Below are 25360 nucleotides of genomic sequence, written 5' to 3' on the forward strand. Positions count from 1 at the left end.
ATATTTGATCAGATCCATGGGGTATGGCTTAATGTGTCTTTATTTCACATCTCCAACAGTCCTCCACCCGAAAACTGTTGTTTTGTTTTATTTATTTATTTATTTTTTTTGCATAACGAAAGAAAATGTAATTCTAAGCAGCTTTCCAAATATATATTATATAAAAAGATTTAGTAGCTTACTAAACATTTTTAAATGTAATTTATTAACTGTTGTCTGGGTCTGACTCTGACCACAAAGTATCCAGAGTCAGTTATCCTCAGTGTTGTCCCACTGGCAGCCCATGACCCCAAGTGTGCACTCTGTGTGCCCCACCCCCTTCCCGTCTGGCTGCTGTGACTGCTTACCTTTGTGTAAGATTTAAATGGCAGCAGTAATGAGATTAACTGCTCCCCTGCATTGTTCACACCCCAGATTAAGACTGTAATCCCCTGTGCCATACTCTGCCTGCACTACCCTTCCTGTGTGTGTGCCATACTCTGCCTGCCCTATGCTGCCTGTGGGTGCCATACTCTGCCTGACCTATGCCCCCTGTGTTCCATACCCTGCCTGCCCTATGCTGCCTGTGTGTTCCATACCCTGCCTGCCCTATGCTGCCTGTGTGTTCCATACCCTGCCTGCCCTATGCTGCCTGTGTGTTCCATACCCTGCCTGCCCTATGCTGCCTGTGTGTTCCATACCCTGCCTGCCCGATGCTCCGTGTGTTCCATATTCTGCCTGCCCTATGCCACCTGTGTGTTCCATACTCTGCCTGCCCTATGCCGCCTGTGTGTTCCATAGTCTGCCTGCCCTATGCCGCCTGTGTGTTCAATACTCTGCCTAACCTATGCTGCCTGTGTGTTCCATACTCTGCCTACCCTATGCTGCCTGTGTGTTCCATACTCTGCCTTCCCTATGCTGCCTGTGTGTTCAATACTCTGCCTGCCCTATGCTGCCTATGTGTGCCATACTCTGCCTGCCTTATGCTTCCTGTGTTTAATACCCTGCCTACCCTATGTTGCCTGTGTGTTCCATATGCTCCCTGTGTTTAATACCCTGTCTACCCTATGCTGCCTGCGTGTTCCATACTCTGCCTGCCCTATGCTGCCTGTGTGTGCCATACTCTGCCTGCCCTATGCTGCTGTAGCATTTGGAAATAATCATTATATGGTCCCTAAGATGTGTAATTATGTGCTGGAGGTCTTAATATGACATAATGGACTTTCGTATATATGAATGAAGGGTGATATCCCTTGAGCACCAACCATTTGAGTTTTTGCTGTGTGGGAATGGTATTAAAATCTAATGTGGGTGTGGTTTGAAGTGGGTGCAGTTTAAAAAAGGGGAGTGGTCAAAACTGGCTTCCATTGTGCACTGTAAATTGCGCCTCTTATTGCCCTCCTGTCTGTGCTTGTTTGCTGTATGTTCTATAAGTGCACTAGTTGAATATAATTCCATGAAAAGAAAGTTGCACTTTATAAATACGTTGCAAATAATATATATTTATATACAATCATCAAAGTTTCATTAAGAGAAAACAACAAACTATACAGATTCATAACAAACCTCAGAGGGTTTCTTCTCTTTTTGTCTTGTCCAAGTAGTTTTGGCAGCTGGGACTTTGGAGCCTCTTGAGGATGTCATGTGACCTATACATAACAAGGCAAGAGTTAGCAGTTTTATTTTGACGACTTCTATTTTATGAAGATTATTATATTTTACCAATTGACGTAAACCTAAAGATCTATTATAACATTTCTGAGATGGTACTGTCCCAGTGGGACAGAAATGTTTGACTTTTTTCACCATAATTATGAGGCACTGTTCAACTATATGGTTAGATTTTCTATTGGTACAGTACCAGGGCATTAATCTGTTTTTTATTTGTTCATTTTGCACCACCTCTCAAATCCACAAGTGTGTGCAGAAATGATTACATAAAGATTAATGGAAGTTTAAAAGTTACAGCTGTTTGGTTTATATGTGGCAACAATCATAAAACATCTCTTACTGTCAGTGGTATCAGAGTCATCGCTGCTTATTGAGAATTTTCTCCGTTTTTCTTCCATCTGTATAAAGGAAACAACAAAATGGAAAATAATTAGATTATCCGTTCCAGATGATCAGATTTAAAAAAAAAAGGTTTAAATAAATGATATTTAATACAAGTTAGAAGAAAGCATCATGCTGCTAAAGGGATGTATTCGATGTATATCATCAGAAAGTATCAGGTGACTGGCCTCTTGTTTTAAAGCTAACATTTCTTGACTGTTATAAATGACTAGGTCTGTAGCAGACTCTATAATAGCATTCTCATACATCTTTTACCATTCTTGCAACACTCACTGTTACTACAAATGAATATCCACACGGTAGCAAAAGCACTTGTATATACAGGTTTGAGATCTATTATCTGGAAGCCTGTTAGTCAGAAAGCTCATAAATACGGGAAGACAGTTTTTTAAACACAATTTAATTTTAAACTTTGACATGGGGCTTTCCACAGCCATGTGACTTCAGTCTCTCTTTATTGCTGCACTACAGTTGAAATGATATCACTCCCTCCTTCTATTTCCAAGCAGCCAATCGGCAAAACCAAGTAAGTAATAAGCAAGTAAACAAGCAAAACTGCCTATACTGCCTCCCAATAATTTAGGATGACTTCAGGCATTTCTCTGCAAGCTAAAATACACTGTCCCATAACTGCCCCATGTGCCATTAGTTTCAATTAGATTGTACAGTAATTAAGCTATAGCTACACAATGTATGCACTTGTAAATAATGGCACATTGACTTCTATAAACAATAATTCTAGATCCTAAATACATTATACAGTAAGGGGCAGCAGAAGTGGCACCCAAAATACATTAATTACAGTGAAATACAAAGGGTAGAGACACCCAAAATACATTAAATACAATGAGAAGCAGTGAAAACTTTAGCCCCAAACACATTAAATACAATGAGGCAATGATTTCTGACGCCCCCACTAAAAGGTGGCCACACACGTGGCGATTTTAGATCTTTCTTGCGACCATCGGTCGCACGAAAGATCGTACAATGCGCCACTAACCGTTCAGGGCTGAAACGGCAGATAAGGAGGTAGAAACAATAGATTTATACCTCCTTTATACCTCCTTCTGCCGATTCAGCCCTGAAGTCAGATTTTGCTCAGGCGCCTTCTATGGCGCCCGATCAAAATCTTGCGATATCAGTCGACTCACCAACTTGCCATACACGCACCAAATATCATACGAAACGAGGTTTCGTACGATATTATCGGTGCGTTTATGGCCAGCTTAACTGCCTTACACATCCAAAAAGCAGGTTTTCTGAGAGCTAAAAAGATTTCAGCATTGTAAAGACCTAATAATTCAGAAACTGTCTATATTGCAAAATGTGCTCACTTGCAACATCTAGTGGCAGACATATGAATAGCACCCAAGCAAGAAAAACCCTGTATTATGTGACAAGTTTAACGGACAGAATATTTAGGACATGTAGGAGAAACTATTGCCCATCTGAAGGGACTTCTATTGTGTAGCGCTGGCTCCTTCTGAAAGCTCAGAATCTGGCACAATGCATTGAGATGGCTGCCTACACACCAATATTACAGATAAAAAAAAATTTGTTGGTTTAAGAATAAAAATGGAAATGGAAGAGTAAATTATTTGCAATGTAAACCAGTGTAATTTAATTATGACAGAATTCCTTTAAAATTTTAATTTTTGTTAGTAAACGTAACTTATGGAGATCCAAATTACAGAAAGGCCCCTTATCAGGAAACCCTCAGGTCACAAGCAGTCAGGATAACAGATCCTTTACTTGTATTACATACACTTACGAGTACAAAGCACAGGGTATGGTACTAAGATGATTAACTGCAAATCCCCACCAAGCTTCTAATTTACTGCATTTTGATGAGTTTAGGACAATCTTGGTACATTATACAGGAGATGATACTCAGAGTTTCATCATTAACCCTCTAGCCTGCACAAGGTACAAATAATTGGCAAGATAAATGTTAGATGGGCATTACAAATATATGCTGTTGCCTTCCAAGCTCTACAGTATTCTGGCTGTCTTTAAAAAGTCTGTCAATGACATCTTGAAAGAAGTCATTTAGCAGTCCTGTATCTAGCAGTGATCCCCAACCAGTGGCTCGTGAGCAACATGTTGCTCTCCGACCAATTGGATGTTGCTCTCTTTGCCCCCAAAACAGGTAGTTATTTTTGAATTCCTGACTTGTGGGCAAGTTTTGGTTGAATAAAAACAAGATTTACTACCAAATAAAGCCTCCTGTAAGCGGATAGTGTGCATAGAGGCTGCCTAATAGTCAATCTTAGCCCTTATTTGGTACCTCCATTAAGTCTTTTTACATTTGACTGTGGCTCACGAGTAAGAAAGTTTGGGAGATCCCTGATCTAGACGATAGTCTAATTTTCTCCAAAGACTTATCAAGCAATCGCCTCCAGGTTCATTATGTACTTTCTTGTCTAAATAAAAAATCACTGTATGCTAAGCCCTAAAAAATCATAATCAAAGTACCCAAGATTCCTTTCGTGGGCTACATAATTTCTGGACCCCACCAAAGTATCTGCAATAGAGCAATGGCCTTCCTACTTCTACTAAGGCAATCCAACGATTTTGGCTGTTTTGTCAACTACTATAAGCAGTTCATTAAATGTTTTTTTAAGCACCACTCCTATTCTGGCTTTACTTCAAAATGGAGGAAAACCTAATTCTTGGTTTCTCTTCAAAAAGAGGCTTTTGCTTCTACTCCTATTGTTTAACACCCTGAACCTTATCTGCCTTGCATTGAGGTAGCGGCATCAGCTGTTGGCACAGGAGCTCTACTAACCCAGAAACAAGAGGGTGATAGAACATTACACCCTTGTGTCTAGTTCTCCGAAAGGGTCTGAAGGGACATATGGAAGATTTATATATAATACATACTAGGACACCATGCAATGGGTACTTTTAAATACGTGTATATTTAGGACTCAACGATTTGAGACTGCAATTAAGGTTACCTAAAAATTAAACACTGTACACATTAAAGACATTGTTTTAGACTTCTCTTATTTGTAACATTACTGCTACATGCCTTTTAGCACTTTAGCACTCCGCTTTAATCAATAATCATGCAGGTTTTATAAAAGGGTTGTTATACTGAACTGTTCACAACTAAACAAATTGTGGTTCATGTTCATCTCTGTATGTGTGTTAAAATGTGGCACACAGGGCTATTGCCCTAAAGACAGTTAAACAGGAGTAAATTGAGGGACTTGTTAGAGGGAAAACACCCTGGAGTTACTGTGCTAATAAAATTACATAAAAACACTCCCTTATGCAACATTTCACTCACAATAACAGCTTTCATGGCGTGTATTTTTTCATAATTTTATTCCCTGCGGCTCTTGGCTTTGGATACAAGCCTGCTTAAATGCTTGATTATTAGTATCTATTTATGCTGCACAAGAGTCTACTGGAAACTCTTCCACGATTCCTTGAATTTGCTTTCTTTTTGCTGTTTTGCATTATACAGTACAATGTAAACAGCTACAGGAAGTAAACAGCAAGTATGGGGTCTGTTATCCAGAAAGGCAATCTCCCATAGACTCCACTGTAACCAAATAATTTGAATTTATAAAACTGATTTCCATTTGCTCTGTAATAATAAAACAGTACTTTGTACTCGATCCCAACTAAGATATAATGAAATAATAGCACTAGCACAGGAATAGGATCTACTTGGAAATAAACTGGAAATCTATTATCTACAACAGTGCTGTCCAACTGGTTATCCAGAATGTTTGAGACTTGGTGTTTTCCCTAAAAGGGATCTTTATATAATTTAGATCTTTATACATTAAGCCTAAACATTAAATACACCAAATCTGATTGTTTTGCCTCCTGTATGGAGTAATTACAGTGGTGTGAAAAACTATTTGATTTCTTATTCTTTTGCATGTTTGTCACACTTAAATGTTTCTGCTCATCAAAAACCGTTAACTATTAGTCAAAGATAACATAATTGAACACAAAATGCAGTTTTTAAATGAAGGTTTACGTTATTAAGGGAGAAAAAAAAACTCCAAATCTACATGGCCCTGTGTGAAAAAGTGATTGCCCCCCTTGTTAAAAAATAACTTAACTGTAGTTTATCACACCTGAGTTCAATTTCTGTAGTCACCCCCAGGCCTGATTACTGCCACACCTGTTTCAATCAAGAAATCACTTAAATAGGAGCTACCTGACACAGAGAAGTAGACCAAAAGCACCTCAAAAGCTAGACATCATGCCAAGATCCAAAGAAATTTAGGAACAAATGAGAACAAAAGTAATTGAGATCTATCAGTCTGGTAAAGGTTAAAAAGCCATTTCTAAAGCTTTGGGACTCCAGCGAACCACAGTGAGAGCCATTATCCACAAATGGCAAAAAACATGGAACAGTGGTGAACCTTCCCAGAAGTGGCCGGCCGACCAAAATTACCCCAAGAGCGCAGAGACAACTCATCCGAGAGGCCACAAAAGACCCCAGGACAACATCTAAAGAACTGCAGGCCTCACTTGCCTCAATTAAGGTCAGTGTTCACGACTCCACCATAAGAAAGAGACTGGGCAAAAATGGCCTGCTTGGCAGATTTCCAAGGCGCAAACCACTTTTAAGCAAAAAGAACATTATGGCTCGTCTCAATTTTGCTAAAAAACATCTCAATGATTGCCAAGACTTTTGGGAAAATACCTTGTGGACCGATGAGACAAAAGTTGAACTTTTTGGAAGGTGCGTGTCCCGTTACATCTGGTGTAAAAGTAACACAGCATTTCAGAACATCATACCAACAGTAAAATATGGTGGTGGTAGTGTGATGGTCTGGGGTTGTTTTGCTGCTTCAGGACCTGGAAGGCTTGCTGTGATAGATGGAACCATGAATTCTACTGTCTACCAAAAAATCCTGAAGGAGAATGTCCGGTCATCTGTTCGTCAACTCAAGCTGAAGCGATCTTGGGTGCTGCAGCAGGACAATGACCCAAAACACACCAGCAAATCCACCTCTGAATGGCTGAAGAAAAACAAAATGAAGACTTTGGAGTGGCCTAGTCAAAGTCCTGACCTGAATCCTATTGAGATGTTGTGGCATGACCTTAAAAAGGCGGTTCATGCTAGAAAACCCTCAAATAAAGCTGAATTACAACAATTCTGCAAAGATGAGTGGGCCAAAATTCCTCCAGAGCGCTGTAAAAGACTCGTTGCAAGTTATTGCAAACGCTTGATTGCAGTTATTGCTGCTAAGGGTGGCCCAACCAGTTATTAGGTTCAGGGAGCAATTACTTTTTCACACAGGGCCATGTAGGTTTGGATTTTTTTTCTCCCTAAATAATAAAAACCGTCATTTAAAAACTGCATTTTGTGTTTACTTGTGTTATCTTTGACTAATAGTTAAATGTGTTTGATTATTACATTATTATTACATTAACATTTATTTATAAAGCGCCAACATATTCCGCAGCGCTGTACAATAAGTGGGTTACATACATTGGACATACAGAGTAACATATAAAGCAATCAATAACCGATACAAGAGGTGAAGAGGGCCCTGCCCAAAAGAGCTTACAATCTACATTTGTGTGACAAACATGCAAAAGAATAAGAAATCAGGAAGGGGGCAAATAGTTTTTCACACCACTGTATGTTATATGTTTGCAGTAAAAGTACCCAAAGAGCAATTAAATATTTCTAACATTAAGAAAATTTATACAAATCCAAACTTTCTCTAAATATAATGAATTAAAGTGGCAACGTGCCTTTGTATTAAAGGTTTTAAATACAGCATGATTAATATTTAAACATGCTTTCATATTCTTACCCTTACTCTACTGGTTTACTCAATGTACTAAAGCATGCACAACCATATATTTATTAATACTACATGGCATTCAGTGGCAGATCAACATATTGGCAACATGCTGCCACCTGGGGCTCATGGTTTCTAAGGGGTCTAGAGGTGTGGAGAAGAGGTGGCCCTAGGGCACATCAGTGGCAGACCTAGGGCTGGTCAGACATAGGCACCACACAAGGCATTCCCTAACTATTAAGAACTTCTTAACCAAGGTATATAAGGGAATTCCAATCCACATATTATATTAATGAATATGCATTTAATAACTTGCATCAATTGTCCTTTCTTGTTAGCCTTAAATTGCTTTCTTTTGTCACATGTGGCAAGAAAATATGCTTTTTAGTAGTTTAGTGCACAATTACTGAAGTGTATAGGGCAGAATTGTCAAATATAGCGTATTAACATAACGATGGAGATATGGAAGCACCAGGGAACTGTAGCGACTGAAATATAAGTTTAAGCTATGAATGAGTAAACCAGGAACTTAAAATCAGAGAAAGTCAACTCATTCAGTTCAGCTTATGTAAAAAAAAAAAGTGCATCACCCTCATACTATTTCATTGTGATAGATTTAGTTATGAGAAAATATTGCCGTAGTTGGGGATTGTTTACTTAACTAGGCTATAATAACTATGAATAAACATACTTTATTCACCTGTAGATCCTTCCAGTGAACACAAGAGCATCCAGTTCTAAGACAGGAATTTGAGGTACAGTTCAAATATTTTGTAGCTTTTCTTTTTTTTTTCCTATTGTCGGAACCCTGGAGCTACAGCCTGGTCACAAGGTGGTTTTAGCTCCGGGGTTCCCTCTGCGTCAATAGGCACATCAACGTCCGATTTATAATGAAAGGCAGGAAGGACTGAGTGGCGCCGAGTGCAACTTTACAGAAGCAGTGCATTTGGACCCAAGTCCCATTAATGAAAGTTGTTTTAGGTGCAACTGCTGGAAAAAGTCTGTGGACGTAAATGTGCCCTAGAATCTACAAGACACAACTTTCACAAAATTCTGGCATAATGTATCATCGACACCAGCTCCATACACAGTCTAAAAGAGCTAAGTGCTATTATTCACACATTACCTTTTAAACGGGTCTTTAAATTACGCCATGAATTCAATTTCTAATAAAGTTTCTGAATTGTAAAGTTTCTGAATAGCCTTACATAGACATAACTGTTCCAGACACAGTTGGCATCAAAAGAATTTTTCTACTGCCACAGGAATTTTAATAAGACGAGTTCTCTCAGCTACCAATTACTCAGATGTGTAAGCCACCCTTCTCTCACTGCCCCAAAGCTACAATAATTCCTAGAAGGAAACGCTGATTAACTGCATAAGTGAGACATGGTGTGCTTACCATAATATGATCATAATGGGAGTTTGGCCAACTTGAAAAATAGTGTTTCCAATATTTAGAGCACTCCTGCCTCGTCATCCTTTAATACAAATACTTACTGTATCTTACGGGCATTTACATGTTTCACTTTTTGACTATAATATAATGTCCCACAGTCAGTAAAGAAACGGAGGCCAAAGAGCAGCTAGAAATGTCAGCAAAGCAACTACTCAAACCCACATGAGAAATAACCAAGAGAGAGCGGCAAGGTAGGATAGTGGTTACAACTGCTGCATTCCCGTGATTGTGAATTTGAAAGAAGCTTCCCCCCCCAAGTGTCCGTGTGGGTTTCTTCTTAACGTTAACTGGCTTCTCAAAACAAATTACCCTAAAGGACTTCTCTGTAAAGTGCTGCATAATATAACAAAGCTATGTAACAAAATGTTTTGACATGAAATACTCTTAAAGGGGCAGTATACATTTGTGGTAAAATTACATTCTATTTTTTTAATTAAAAAAATATATATATTTTACTGTTTTTTCCATTATATAGTACTAATTTGAACTTTGGGCTATTTTTACTGAACTTAACCCCTTCTCTTTATAAACAGGCAAATAGTTTAGAGCACTCTATCTACCTTTATACAAAAAAACCCTTCCCTTCTCTAAGTAGTAGACTTTAGAGCAGTGGACCATGGGAAGATTAGTCGCCCATGGTTAATCTTGGCTACTGTGAGCAACTAATTTCCCCAAAATGCCTCTTCCACCCCCATGCAGGAAACTTTGCGCCTCTTGGGAAACTAAGCGGCACATTGGTGGGAAGGCATTTTGGGGTGATTATGCTACACATGCTTTTTTCTATTGTTATAATTAAGAAATATCTATGGTTTCTGTTATTTCTGACACTGAACAATAATATGAAGCCAGTTTCTTTTTAGTACTTCATATTACTTTTTGATCAAACAAAACTTCACAGGAGGTGATACAATTACCAATCCATGGAGTAGCCCCTGATAATGAGCTGCTTAAGTGCAATGACACATGAGGAGATTAGTCGCCCCAAGATTAATCTCCTCTAGCAGTAGCAACTAATCTTCTTTGGATGCTTTCCTACTGGCAATAATGTAAACTGCCAGTAGGAAAACCTATGTGTTACTTAATCTTTCTGAAAGGAGAAGGAAAGGCTAAGACACTTGGGGGTGCCAAAATGTTAGGCACCCCCAAGTGACCTAAATCGCTTACCTTGTAACAGGGGCTGGTGCCCCAGTTAGGAGAAAATCGCACCAGCATGGGGTACCTGTAGAGAGCACTTCCTTCTCCCGCGTTTCTTCTATGGCGAATTCCCTGGGCCGGCGCATGTGCATTAGAATGAAAAGCTGACTTTCTTGTTTAAGTTCGGCTTTTCACTCTAATGAAATTATCGTATCTAATCCAAATTTTACCCATACTGGCATTCGAACTCGTACTTTGATGAATCAGCCCCTAAGTGATCATGATTAAAAACATATTTCTAGTGCATTTTAATTACCTTGTGTTATTGTGTCTTTAAGAAAAAATCACTAAACAAACCCCAGCAATGCATGCTTTTCATATATTTTTTGCAACGTTCCCATAAAAAAAAAAAGGGGGAGACAAGTTAAACATCTGCAGTGGCCTCGAAGAGGCTTCAGATAACACAATGCTGCTTTTACTGACATATCATATTAATAAATGCCCTATAAAAAGGCAGCCTATCATCTGAAATGGCAGGAAACAGTACAAATATATATTATATATAAACAGACACAAAAGACTTCAGCTACTTTGTGAATTACAAGATGAGGTACTGTGGTTTCCACACTAGTAACAGGTAACATATTTTCAAAATGTACTTACAATACAATATAGGTAAGACTAAAATTGCAGATATTTAGGTTTCCTTTATGAACATAATTTAATAGGAAAGAGGAACTAGCAGCAGGCCCCATCACTACAACCTCACTGCCAAGTCTGGTTTGTCAGGCAATAGATCATAAATCTGCAAATGTTATAGAATGCAGACATCTGTAGCTAATCCCATGGTAATAAAAAAACGTTCAATTCACATGTAGACAGTTTTGAATGAAATATGGTAAAGCAGGGTACTGAGAACTTATCACCATGGGTCTCCCTTACATGTAATATTTGTGCTGCACTTGTATACATCTAGAGGATTATGAATATGGCGCCATGTATATTGGTCAGTCACATCACCATATCCAGTTAGTGTTCTTACATTTTCTATTTCTCAAGCATCATTACACAAGACTTGTACAGACAAGTTGAGAGCTAACTATTCCTAAATTTCTCTGCAGCAGTGCTTTATATAGTTTGTATGCACTGCCACATATTCCACGTTTATTTAATGCATTTGAAAATATAAGACTGTTTCACAAAATAGACCTGGGTCATAAATACTCATTCAGCAATGCCAAACGTTAATATAACAGGGATTATCTTTATGTCTAGGAAATTCAGTGTATTTTTGGAGAGCTGCAAATATGTCATATGAAGGGCTGTATGGTCGATATCCCCGCAGTGAGCACCAACCATTTGGGTTTATGCTGCGCTACCACCATTAATGTGGGCATGGTCTTGTGATAACATTGGCGTGATTTAAAGTGGGTGCGGTTTAAAAAAGGGGAGTGGTCAAAACTAGCTTCCATTGGTGTCCCTCCACTATACAGTATATGCTAGAGAAATTCCGGCCCTCAGCACCACAGAAGTTGGACAGCACTGTATTAAGGACATTATTTTTTGGTTAAGTCTAAGAAGGGCAGTGTAAAAATTCAAAAAGTGGCCATATATGCCCAGATTTAGCTGGGTAGATGAACCAACCCTACTTCCAGAGTATCTGCATGTTACCTCTGGGAATCATTTAGCTCTACCCTACAGGACTGTAGACAGTCTGAAGGTGAATGGGACATTGGCATATGCAGAAGACAGGGGAGCTGCAGGTTCCTCTCATTCAGGCCATAAGCCATCTAGAGAACCGAACCAGAACAAACCTGCTCGTTTTCTTAATTGTATCCAAACCAAATAAAGGTCTTATTGCCAGCAAAATGGAAACAAAATAATAAGCTACCCAAATTATTTGAGCCCATCTTGCTATGTTAACAGCCATGTGACAAGTAATTCCACTATCAATTAGCTAAACCTTTTTGTAGGTCAGACAATTATATTACCAAAAGCTGCATATGAAAAAAAAAAGATAAAATTAAATATTTAGAAAAACTGAAAAACGTGATAATGTAAAGTGCATATCTATACAACAAGCCAAAGGGGCTTTGCAATCACTCCAGGGATCTGGTTGCCTGATAAGTAACCCAAAAAGCAGACAACCATCATCTTTTTTTTTTCTTTACCATTGCAGTTTCCCGTGATGTATTTGCAAGAAGAACAAGGATAAACTTAAAGGACAATGAACCCCTTAAAATAATATATCTATGTTAAAAATTGTCTCTGCGTAATTTGGAACGTTCTGGATAATGGGTTTCCCAATAACAGATCCCATATAGCATGACAATGTATTCTGACCACTGTTCACATGCTTCATCGGATTTGACTTGATCAGAATTAAGTTATTGTGTTTCTAGGTCTGCACAATTGCTGGTTGGTTTTTGCCCATAATACTTTAATTGCTTTTTAGTATCTGGATATTTTGAACATTCACTGATCAATTTACTTTGATTGATTTTTATTTTAGCTGCCGATTCGGGTTCTTTAGACTGATTCGACAGCTTATCTACCCATGTATGGGCACCACCAACAGGACTACCCGACTGAGATGTGGGCCCCCTATGCCATGGCGCCTATTCCCACCATTGTAACTCAATAGTTTGGCCCTAGGTCCAAACGATCGAATTAGCCTGATACCGCCCACCTTTAGGTGCCCATATCAGCAGAAGAGCCGCTTGCTTTGCGACCTCACCAAATGAGTGAATCTTCCAGTGTATGACTCAATCAAATGACAATCAACAGTGAAAATAAATGGAGTATAGCGAGATGCATTTCTGTATAGTGTGGCCATACCTGTAGGTACTAGCTTGAATTAGGCACAGCATCATTATTACCGATTTTTTTTTTTTTTTTTAACAATACTAGTAAAGTTTATATTGTTGAATCTTTGTTTTCAGAAAAAAGAATTTATATGTGTGTGTGTGTGTGTGTGTGTGTGTGTGTGTGTGTGTGTGTGTGTGTGTGTGTGTGTGTGTGTGTGTAAAATAATTTAAATTTAAAAATATGGCTTTAAAAATGACAAGCTGCTGATTTTTTGAACATTTGATTAAGATTTAGTATAAAAGGTAGATAGTAGTTTGCATATATATATATTTTACAATTAGACAAAACAACAAAAATGTGTAAACAATGAAAAATTTCACACCTAACCAAAAAAAAACAAAAAACTTTTGTTAAAAAATAAAAATGATTATTAAGTTTCTACCAACGACAAGCTGCACCACCCAGTGGTTTAACCATAACATCACAATGACCAACAGCAGTGCTAAAGCAGACAGGAAGGTCAAAGTCATTCGTTTTTTTTATCCCTTCCTTTTTAAGTAATCAGAAATGTGTTTTTAGAATGGAGTTTCTGCCTTGTCATGAAAGATTTTACAAACCTCCATATGAGTTATAGCATGGTTCAAAATCTTGTACATTATTATAGTTTTAAAAAACTATTTTCTGACTGATATAACACTAAATAAACTTGACGTTGAAATAGTTAAGAAAAAGATGCACTTTATGATGCAAGCAATATTATTTTGTATATGTACACTACAGAACAAAATGCACTAAATACTTATTTGCCACAAACTGCCAATCTGAACCCTAATGCTGGACATACATGTTTTACCAATATGCCTTGAGAAGGACAATTTTGGGCTAGTCCAATTGTTTGGCCCTTGGGCCAGCAACTGCATTATAATTGCCGCTAGGTGGGCAGTTGGGACAAGAACCACTTCAACATGCAGAGGCAGCCCTCGATCCGACAACAAAATCAAACTGCCCAGTAAGGCCCATCAGCTGCCACAATACACGGACCAATAAGCTGCCAATTCAGTTCCATGTCAGCAGCTTTTATCAGCCTGTATATGGCAATCTTAAGGCTAAAGTCCGACAAAACTGTTTTTTGGATTGCGGATAAACACAAGCCAAGAAACAATGTTACTGCTCACATCCACTCCATGTTTCTGTATCAATAGGCATGGCATCGGCCTGGGTGCAGACATACGAACAAACATGCATTCTCTAGCATGTCTGCACCCAGTTCAACATCATGCCTCTGTGCAGGGCCAAGCCCCATCTACACGCTAACACACTCTTAAGGGAGAAAACGACAAGTGGGTCCATAATGGCAGCCTTGAGGCTCAGGAGGATAACAAATTGTTTAACCTACAACCTGCTGCAATTCAGGATTGGAGAGCGCATTGGCTTTTAAGGATAGGTTTATGCTTCCTGCTCACATTTTCCTTACCCTAGGCAAGCTGGCCCCCTGCAATCTTGGGAAACTTGGCCATTTACATCAGCTAGGGTTGCTACCTCCGATGGCAGCTACCATGACACCACCCCCATTTATCACCTTACACATGATCTGAGGGTGTCAAAGGAGGGATCTATTAGTGTGCTCTCTACCCTACTAGAGACAAATTTATGGAAGAAAAAACAAAAATCTCTCTAAAAAGTTAAGGGTGGCTTTTTGCTGCCATTGTAAAATGCCACCTCTTGGCAAAAAATGGCCCTGACTCAGGCAGGCACTGGGAGCATTTGCATACAGGATAGACACAAAACTACACACCAGTGTACAAACCAGACTTATACATAATCTGTATAATTCACATTACTCTGGACTAAATATTTTTGCTGGTAAAATTTGTGTGTGCATTATTTTGACTTTGGAGTCCCTCCATGTCACATAGTTTTGTAATCCTATAAATATTAAAATATAAAATTGTTTGGAAGGTTTCCAACAAACATTTATGATGGTTCATCTTGTATCAAAGGAAATGTGCGAGCTGCTACAAAGGTTAAGCTTTTTGAGTTTCAGAAATTGAATAAAAACAACTAATTATAGCAATAATGTGCAGCTTGTTAGTTTGTAGATTAAATACACATTTACCCATCTTTAATTCATCAAGATGTGTAATTTCCAAAAAAGATGGTTTTCCAGGGTCAAATTACTGCCAATATATTTTTCCCGCAAAGAGGCATATTTATCAAAGAGAACTCACACACACACCCCACAAAATTTTGATGGGTTTTTTATGGGCAAAGTGAAATATAACCACCACTAAAAATATATATAAAGTATTCAGGATTGTTTATATGAATTGATAACTCGGACATATAACATTGCTGTTATTCATCCGGCTTAAGAGAAAAGACCATCAATTTTCTAAACTGGCCGTACTAACACAAAAAAGTGAAAAAGACAAAGGGGATTTATCTTAGAAATCCTTTTTTTTTTTTTTTTTTTAATTGATTATTATTTAAAATAATAATGTAAATATTTTTGACTGGTGTATTGTATTTTGTAATCATTTGGTAGAAAATCCAACCAAATGATATATTATCTACTGATCCAAAGTCTGTCTTGGAGCAATTTCTTTTTTTTTTTTTTTTTAATTAGGTCTAAGCTGCAGTGAATAGTTTGTAGGTACATTTAGCTCTGTAAAAGTAACAGGAAAAGGAATTCTAACAATCAGTATTAAACTAAACAAAAGTGAAATAAATGTGTTGCTTTAATTTTCCCATCTTCTACTCAGACTTTATTTCCTTTCTACTGCTAACACTATCACAGAAAACCCTAAAACTTTCTGGATTCCAGACTACCTTACAGAAGTTAAATGCATTCTGATCCATTCAGTTCATCCCTTATATTTTTATCCTAGAAGCTAACATCACTTTTCCAAAAAATTGTTTTTGCATGAATGCATTATTGTAAAAGAGACACACAAAGTCAGGATAAATATTTAAGATAAATCAAGGAGGCAAATAAACTAGAAAAGCTAGGGAACTTTTCCACATTTAAAATGATAGATTGATTCTTATGGTGGCAATGGAGTTGTATGTTTTTCTGTATTGGGGATGCAACCATGACCTTTCAAAGATTTTATCAGACCTGGCTGTAAATGGTGGTAATAACGATTTGACACTAACAGGAAAAAGTTCATAACCATTAAGTTTCCTTTACGCTAATTTTTTACATCACTTCGAAAAATTGCATAATATGTAGTAATCAGCATGGCTTTTTGAAGCATAGGTCATGTCAGCCAAATTGATTTTTATGATGCGTTAAGCATGAAATGGGACAGCGGGGTTGCAGTATTTGGTCTATTTGGCCTTTGCATGGAATTTAATGCATCAACAACTGCTTTCAAAGCTAAGGTCTGTACCCTTTACTGGGTGTAGGGTTCTTAGTGGGGTTCAGTATGGTCCTGTATTGGGTCCACTATTTTTTCATTTATTCATTAATGACTTTAAGGACTCAAAAATATGCAGCCCAATTAATTCCAACTAGGATGTGGCATCCTTGCAGCAGGATCTTGACCAACTGGCAATTATATTCAGTATTGATAAATACAAGGTCATGCACCTGGGATGTAAATTTATGCAAGTAATGCATACCCTTAATGGGACTGCAGTAGGTAAACCCATAATGAACCTTGGAGTGCTTATAGATAATAAACTTGGCTGTAGCAACCAATGCCACTTAGCTGCTGCAAAGACCAACAAGGTTTTGAACTGTATTAAAAGGGGTGCAAAAAGAGGGTCATTCTTTGCTTTCATAAAGCACTGCTAAGGCCCCACCTAGAATATGCCTTGCTGTTTTGTATTCCATTGATTCAATGGGTTATTTTTTAATTATAATTTTAAGGAGTCCATAAAGGTATGAAAGGCAAAAAAAAAATGGCCAAATGGGGTAATTCCAGTGAATAGTTGCAACTTTGAACTAGTTTCTGGTTACTTGCCTCTTTTGTAAAGGATAATATTTAAAAAATTGTGTTTTCACAATCACTCCACAACATTGCACCTTATTAAAGGGCAAGGAAAGGCAGTCACTTGGGGGTGCCAAAATGTTAGGCACCCCCCAAGTGACCTTGTGGGCTGGTGCCCCTGTTAGGAGAAAACAGCACCAGCCCGGGGTACCTGGAGCATAGTACTTCCTCCTTCCGGCTTCGTTCTTGGAACTAAAGGACAGGCGCATGCGCAGTAGAGTGAAAAGACAACTTCTCTGTTAAAGTTCGGCTTTTCGCTCTACTGTGCATGCGCGCAAGCGAACCCGGAAGTAGGAAGCGCTGCAGCTACCCTGGGCTGGTGCTGTTCTCTCCGTACAGGGGCACCAGCCCTGGGTAAAAGGTAGGCGATTAGAGGGGATTATAGAAAGATAGCAAGGTCTTTTTTTCCCATAAAAACGATCAGTGCACCAGAGCCCCCCCCCCCTTTAGATTAGGGCAACGGAGTTTCCATTTGAAGCAGCGTAGGGGGTTTTCACGGTGAGGGCAGTGAGGCTGGGGAATGCCCTTCCTAGTGATTTTGTGATGGCAGATTCTGTTAATGCCTTTAAGAGGGGTCTGGATGAGTTCTTGAACAAGCATAGTATCCAAGGCTATTATAAATACAAAAATCTATAATACTAAAATCTACAGATGTTGGTATATATGGTTTATGTATGTGAGTGGATAGATAGGTCAGTATGGGTCGGTCTGTATGTGAGTGGATAGATAGGTCAGTATGGGTCGGTCTGTATGTGAGTGGATAAATAGGTCAGTATGGGTCGGTCTGTATGGGAGTGTATAGATAGGTCAGTATGGGTCTGTATGTGAGTGGATAGATAGGTCAGTATGGGTCTGTATGTGAGTGGATAGATAGGTCAGTATGGGTCTGTATAGGTTTGTGTGTGCTGGGTTTACTTGGAAGGGTTGAACTTGATGGACTCTGGTCTTTTTCCAACCCTATGTAACTATGTAAGTTGTTTCCTTTGATCTGCTTACTTCTGTCATGGAACCTCAAATTCCTTTTACCCTGTGGGAGTAATCCTCTAGAATGCACAGTTTCCCAATCCAACTTGCCCACACTCTGTTTTCCTGAAAAAACATCCTCAGCAGCACTAACCAAATATTCTTCTTATAGAAACACTGGTTTCGTCACTATCCTTTCCTCTGTAACCACATCGTCTTGATATTTTAATATTTTGTCAATTTTGTTATTGCACTGAAATACTTGTTTTTACTGTATCCTACTAGCAAACACTAAGTCAACTACGTCAAAAAACTTAAACGAGTTTTTAATTTAAAAAAATGCATACTGACAAGTGATGCACCAAATTCCCTATTTCGAGATTTGGGCAAACAACAAATCCTTCATGAAAGATTCGCGCAAATAACAATAATCACAAAACGTCACGTGATTTTAAGAATTCGGCCGAATCCTGCTGAAAAAGGCAAATTACAAACCAAATGCTGGCTTTAGTGAATCCATAATAATGACATTTACAGTTATAGAGCCTACTGATATGCAAGTTCCAAGTGTTATTCACTATCCTTTGGCCACTGGCAGACAGGCTTTAAACAAAATGATAATAAAAAGATAGCAAATCAGGTCAGATATGTTCATTCAATAACAAAGTTACTCATTCAACTAGTTATCTATAAAGCAAAATATGTATGTAATATGAAAGAAGTCCCTGCACATGTGTTGTTTTATGTGCATCTTCTACCTTAGACCAGACATGCTGGATTGCCAGCAAATTCAATTTAGTTGGAAAGGGTCTATTCATACCTTAACTTACAACAGTGTCAGACAAAGATAAATTGTAGAACAAGTTTTCATGCCTCAAAGTTGCACAAACTTTGCAAAAAGGTTTTGGGTGAAGTTCTTTAACCAATAGAAATAATAATGTCTGTATGGACAATCTTTATTAAGAAAGTAAAAAATAAATAAATAACTGGACTGCATTTAGCTTGATCAGTGCTTAATGATTCAGTGTCTGCCTAAAGTAAAGTTTAGTGTGAACACACCTTATGGAATGGCACAGGGTTAGCCGATAGCTTTGAATTCTGTTATTCTGTTGTCTTTGGCTGCTAATCAAGCCTAAGTCACAAAAGCCATGTTTTGTTCTGCAGCCAAGGAGGTTCTACCCAACAAGTGCCTGAAGTTTAGAAGATTTTAGAAACAATTATTGAGGGTTAAGCTGGCAGCCCTCTGCAGATTATCTAGCTTTATAAAGGAAGAGAGTCATCCTCTTACACAGCCTTACTTTATCATCATCATCATCGTAATTTATTTATATAGCGTCAGTTATTCTTACCAAGGGGAGTGCTACAAAATAATAAGTCTAGGCTGTCAATTATGTCAATGTAATTTCTTTTCCAGATGTGAAAGGATAGGTTTTATTTCTGAATGAAATTACAGAACACAGTTCTGTGATCTTAAGAGTGAAACAAGGAATTGTGGAAACCAGGTCAAAGTCAAAACAGTAAATCAATTTATTTTGAGTCATTTGAAAAATTGCAAAGGTGCCAGTATTTTTGACCACTACTACAGGTAAGGGATCAATTATCCCAAAATCTGTTATCCAGAAAATGTGGAATTACAGGAAGGCCATCTCCCACAGACGCTATTATAAGCAAATAATTCTAATTTCTAAAAATGATTTCCTTTTTTCTTTGTAATCATAAAATACTATCTTGTACTTATTCCCAACTTAAATATAATTAATCGTTATTGGTGACAAACGGTCCTATTGGGTTTAATGTTTAAATGATTTTTAGAGGACTAAGGGGCACAGTTTTCATACTGTGCCTATTTTTGAAACTTTTTTTGTACTTTGCGTCAAAAAGCACAACAATTTGTGCGACAAACTCATATTTGTCACGCCGAGTACGAATGTTTCGGATTCATTCAAGCTTTGGTATCTTGACTTTCCTTTGGCCAGGTTGGAGCTGCAGAGTGCCATTGAGTCCTATGGGAGGCTTCCAAAAACATGCACAGAAGGATCAAAGTCAGAAAGGTTTTCCTGCTGTTTGCGATTGTTCGGATATGAAAATTTTGTGACTTTCGGATCGCCAATATGAAATTATCGTGACTAATACAATTTTTTCGTAAGCATTTTCATGATATTTGCAATCATCAGAAATTATTGTATCTAATTCAAATTTTTCCCATTTCGGGATTTTGATGAATCAGCCCCTTAAGGTATACAGATCCAAATTATGGAAAGATCCCCTATCCGGAAAACCCCAGGTCCCAAGCATTCTGTATAACAGGCTCCATACTTGTACAAGTATTCTAAGACACACTTTTCAGAATATTTTCACTGAAAAATATAAACTTGTTACACCTGGTAAAGGGTCAGTACCAGCAAAAGATAAAAGAGTGTCACAGTCAGATATCAGTTAGGTAGAAACTGGCTTTAGCCATTTGAAACAAATAACCACAAGAATGTCTGCTTGTGTATGAACAACTTTAGTTTTTATCAAAAGCAACTGGCAAATGAGGTTCAGCGTTGATAAGGGCAAGGTTATGCACTCAGGTAGAAATAAACGTGAGTTATACAATAAATGGTAGTATGTTAGGGGGTATCATTAACTGAGAAGTACTTAGGGAGGGTTGTGGATAATAAGCTGTGTAACTCTATGCAGTGTCGCTCAGTGGCTACTAATGCAAATACTGTCTTGTGTAAAAAAAAAAAAAAGAGAATTAACTTAGGTGATAAAAACATAGTTCTCCCTCTTTAGAGATGATTGGTAAAATACCACCTTAAGTATGGAGTACAGTTTTGAGCCCCAAGAGGATATTAATGAGCTGGAAAGAGTGCAGAGATGTGCAACTAACCTAGAAAGAGTGCAGAGATGTGTAACTAAACTGGTAAAAGGAAAGGGATTAAATGAGTTAAAATATGATGAAAGACTGTAAAGGTTGGGGTTGCTTTCTCTAGAGTAAAGAGGCTTGCAAGGGGACATGATTGCTCTTTACAAATAAGAGTTACAGGACATTATAGACAGATATCGGGAAATCTTTTTTTCCCCATAAAAAAAGATCAAAGAACAAGAGGCCACTCCTTTAGATCAAACACTTGGAATTGCCCTCCAATCATTTCTATGGTAATCAAATCCTCTTGCATGTCAGGCAATTATCCCTCCAGTGATAATTGAGTAATTCAGCTTTAGCTCAACTTTTAGCATGCAATAGAATGTCCTATTCTTAGAAATTTTTTAAATGGTCTTCATTTTGCTATAGTTTTTTAATCATTTGCTGGCATTTTCTGCCTCTTTCAAGCTGTCCTCTGGCAGCAAAAAAAGGTACCTGTGTATTAAGTACTCCGCGCTTCAGGGTAGCACACTGTGTATGTGCTAAGAGCAAAGTAACTGAAATTAAAGCTGCAGAATTGTTTCTGCATGAAAAATAGTTTTATGCAATTTTCCAATATAAATCAAATATTTTCAATAACGTTAAAGTAAAAGTATTTGCTATTAAAGAATTATTAAATGGTAGCAAAGCATTACCACTTGGCTTTGACTCCTGCAATAGTGTTGCAATTCAGCTGAACTAAAATCCAATAGGAAGCCCGGACTCCTCTTTCAATGTCTGAAGAGACAGAAAGAAAAGACAGAAGAAAACAGAAAGTAATAAACAAGTACTGCTTTTAATTAATAAGTTACTTTAAAGCCATTAAATATTTGAATGTTTAAATTCATATACTGGAAAGCTGCTAATAATTATATTATCTTTGATCAGGCAAAAAAAAAAAAAAAACGACCCCTTTAAAAACAATGTAACATGATTCAGTTCTTCTCCAGCTTTGTAAATCAGTTGGCTCATTACGTTGTTTTAGGAGTCAGAGCCAGGAAAGCAGAGAATGTAAACAGCCAGACAGATAATGCTTTAATGGAAATAACACTTAAAAAACACCAACAATTTTGAATTAATGTATTTTACTATGCAAAAAACTATTTTTGGTGGAGAACCCCTTTAACCCACATATATGTGGTGCAGCCAGAATTTGTTCTTAAACAGAGTAGCAGTATAAAAACTACAGTTTAGATAGGGCTGAAAGAACTTAAAAAAGAAACTGTAATAATTTTTATGGTGTACTTTTTGTTTCATAGCAAATAATTCAGTCACTACCATTAAAAATGTTATTCTTTAACCAATAAATGTATTTTTTTTTTTTTAGCTGTAATATTGGTGTGTAGGCGCCATCTCAGTGCATTGTGCCTGAGTCTGAGCTTTCAGAAGGAGCCAGCACTACACATTAGAACTGCTTTCAGGTAACCTATTGTTTCTCCTACTCCCATGTAACTGGAGGAGTCTCAAGCCAGACTTGGATTTCTTACTATTTATTGCTATTCTGATAAGTACTGGGAGCTGCTATCTTGCCGCCTTCCCATTGTTCTGCGGATCGGCTGCTTGGAGGAAGGGGGGGGGGGTAATATCACTCCAACTTGCAGCTCGGCAGTAAAGTGTAACTGGAGTACAGGTCCCATTGCTGTGGCAACCTGGGATATGAATAATATGGCTAGCCCCATGTGAAATTTCAAAATTAAATATAAAAAAAAACTGTTTGTATTTTTTAAAAATGGATGTCAATGCAGGATTCTGCTGGAGAAGCAGGTTTTCCCATGACAGTATTCCATTAAGACAGATTTACAAAGGGTTTAATAAACTATTCTCCTTCTGAAAGACCTTTGCGTCCGTTTGTTTACCACTGAAAACCACAGCAGACATGATGTGTTCCAAGTATAGGATTCTCTCAGATGCCAATAAAAGCTTCTTTTCAAACTCAGATGTTGAGGCCAGTATGGCTAAAGCACTTTTCCCTGGAGCAGGCCCTCTAGCTGAAAGCCAGGTGTAATAAGAATTGTGGAAACACTTTATGCATTGCTTAGCGTTTTAGAAAATGTATGTTCTTTAGAAACAATATAAATAATCCTCAGATGTCTTCAGCATGCCCATAAAGTTAATCCAACAGTAGAATGAAAGCATTAACGAGAGATTAATGCAGCAATAAAAAAGTAGGGGTGAAATCCCTTCGTTCACTTTTAAAATACATTTTAGTCTGTTTTTGTAAACAGGATATAAACAGTATTCAAGTTGTTCTTATGCTTTCTTTTCTAGAGGTTTTTAATTTTTTTCTCCAAGTCATGGCATTTGCTATGGTGAGTGACCTTAGCAACAAATTAATGTCAACCAACATAAATCGCAATTTTGATATTCATCTTGACACATGAAGAGCTATGTGAGCTAATATGAAAAAGACTTGTAGTGGACTTGTAATGACAATGGTTTGATCAAAGGCATGTCTTAAAGGAAAAGTAACACTACATTTTTTTAAGTAAAAAATCTATTCTACCCTGCTCCAATAATTGCCTTATCCTGCACACCGTTTATTAATTTTTTGACTGCTTTATTACAAAATACCTTCTAAAACTTTGCTTCTGGTCATTTCAAATACGGCGATACAGCGATCTTCCCTCTGCACAATCCTGCACAACTGACTTCCGGTTTTGTAGTCGGGCGAGGAGGAGATGTGGATTGTCGCATAGTGGATTGTGCAGAGGCAGCACCGGATTTCAAATCCAGGCGCCCCGAGGCCACCCTGCCCAGCCGCCCCCCACGCATGCAACTCACCCCCCCAGCGCACGCATGCGAATTCGCAGCTCACTCCCCGCGCACGCATGCGCATTTGCGCAGGTGCCGATATAAACTCATACGGAGCTGTGGGAAGAGGTTCCCACTGCTCCGTATGGGAGCAGAACTTCGGTGCGGCGGCATGCAGCCCTAGGCCTGGGCCTTTGTGGCCTCGCCACAAATCCGGGTCTGTGCAAAGGGAAGATCGCTGTATCGCTGTATTTGAAATGACCAGAAGCAAAGTTTTAGAAGGTATTTTCTAATAAAGCATTCAAAATAATAAATGGTGTGCAGGATAGGGCAATTATTGGAGCAGGGTAGAATAGATATTTTACTTGAAAAAATTTAGTGTTACTTTTCCTTTAAGACATGCCTTTGATCACACCTATGCCATTACAAGTCCACTACTTTTACTTTAAGCATGATTACTTCCCTTAATAATATAGAGACAGTAGACAAATTTAAATAAAGTAATGACAGTGTATAGTAGGACAATCAAAGTGAATGCGTACAACAAATTTCACAGCATGTGATGATTAAAAGTATGTGTTAACAATAATTCCATAACAACTCAGAGTTTTGGCACCAATTAGAGGGATAATGAATCCTCATCTTAAAGACTCTGGATGGAAACTAGCAAAATAAAAATCTGTTTCAATCAAAAGCCTTACAAAAGTAGTCAAATCAATAACAAGTAGGGTTGCCACCTAGCAGGAATGGCACCAGCCTGGCCAGTAATAATTGGCATCCAGCATAAAAATGATGTAGAATGCCAAGGTTGTTAATAGGGACAAAAGAGAAAAATATAATAATGCGGATATTTATTTCCATAAAAAAAGCTGGCAACCAAATTGCCAACCAAAAAAAAAAAAATATGAAATATTGATGACACCCTATAGATACACTATTGGTAAAACAAACTCATCATTAAACAACAATTTTGTAGCCAAATTGTAAAAGAAAAAGAAAAAAGCAATAAAATCATGTATGTCCTCCAGGGTGCCCCACCATACCTTGACAATATCAATGCAGTGCTAATGGGCAGTAGCACATCAAAACAGTACAGAGAAGCATATGGCCATCTCATGTAAATAGCCAGTCAAACAAGATGGCATGAGAAGGAGCAATCCTTCGAGGCACCATCCATCTGCAGGTACAATGTACTTTTAAATCTAAAGATATTCCAGTGTAACACAAATGAAAACAATTCTAACAGAATTTCCACAAGAGGACTGCCAGTATGGAATATAAGAAGAAATGCATCTGTAAATGGAATTAACTTCAATATCAACTAAACCCCACCCCAATGACCATGATTTAAATAAACTTTTTATAAATAATAAACTTAAGAAAACTACACAGGTTACGAACATACTTTTGCATAAATAAACAATGAACATAAATAGCAACAGGTGGGTGCCAAGGGTTGAACTGCCAACATGATGAGCCTTAATGTGATCCTTGTTAGTCTTTGATAAACTGATTCTGTATG

General features: G+C 37.9%; 1 protein-coding gene across 2 annotated transcripts in view; it reads right to left on the minus strand.

The window, feature by feature from the left end:
- Positions 1 to 25360, minus strand: part of jade2 (jade family PHD finger 2) — a 120555-nt gene that overhangs the window by 87628 nt on the left and 7567 nt on the right. Inside the window, exons 2-4 of one of the 2 annotated variants that reach the window (XM_012958514.3) lie at positions 21744 to 21825; positions 1991 to 2048; positions 1546 to 1628 (exon numbers count right to left, since the gene is read on the minus strand). In XM_012958514.3, coding sequence (XP_012813968.1) covers positions 1546 to 1628; positions 1991 to 2048 — 141 coding nt within the window. In that variant the 5' untranslated portion in view covers positions 21744 to 21825. 2 annotated transcript variants of the gene reach the window in all.

Source organism: Xenopus tropicalis, chromosome 3 (genome assembly GCF_000004195.4).
Source record: "Xenopus tropicalis strain Nigerian chromosome 3, UCB_Xtro_10.0, whole genome shotgun sequence".
In the NCBI taxonomy this organism is placed as follows: domain Eukaryota; kingdom Metazoa; phylum Chordata; class Amphibia; order Anura; family Pipidae; genus Xenopus; species Xenopus tropicalis.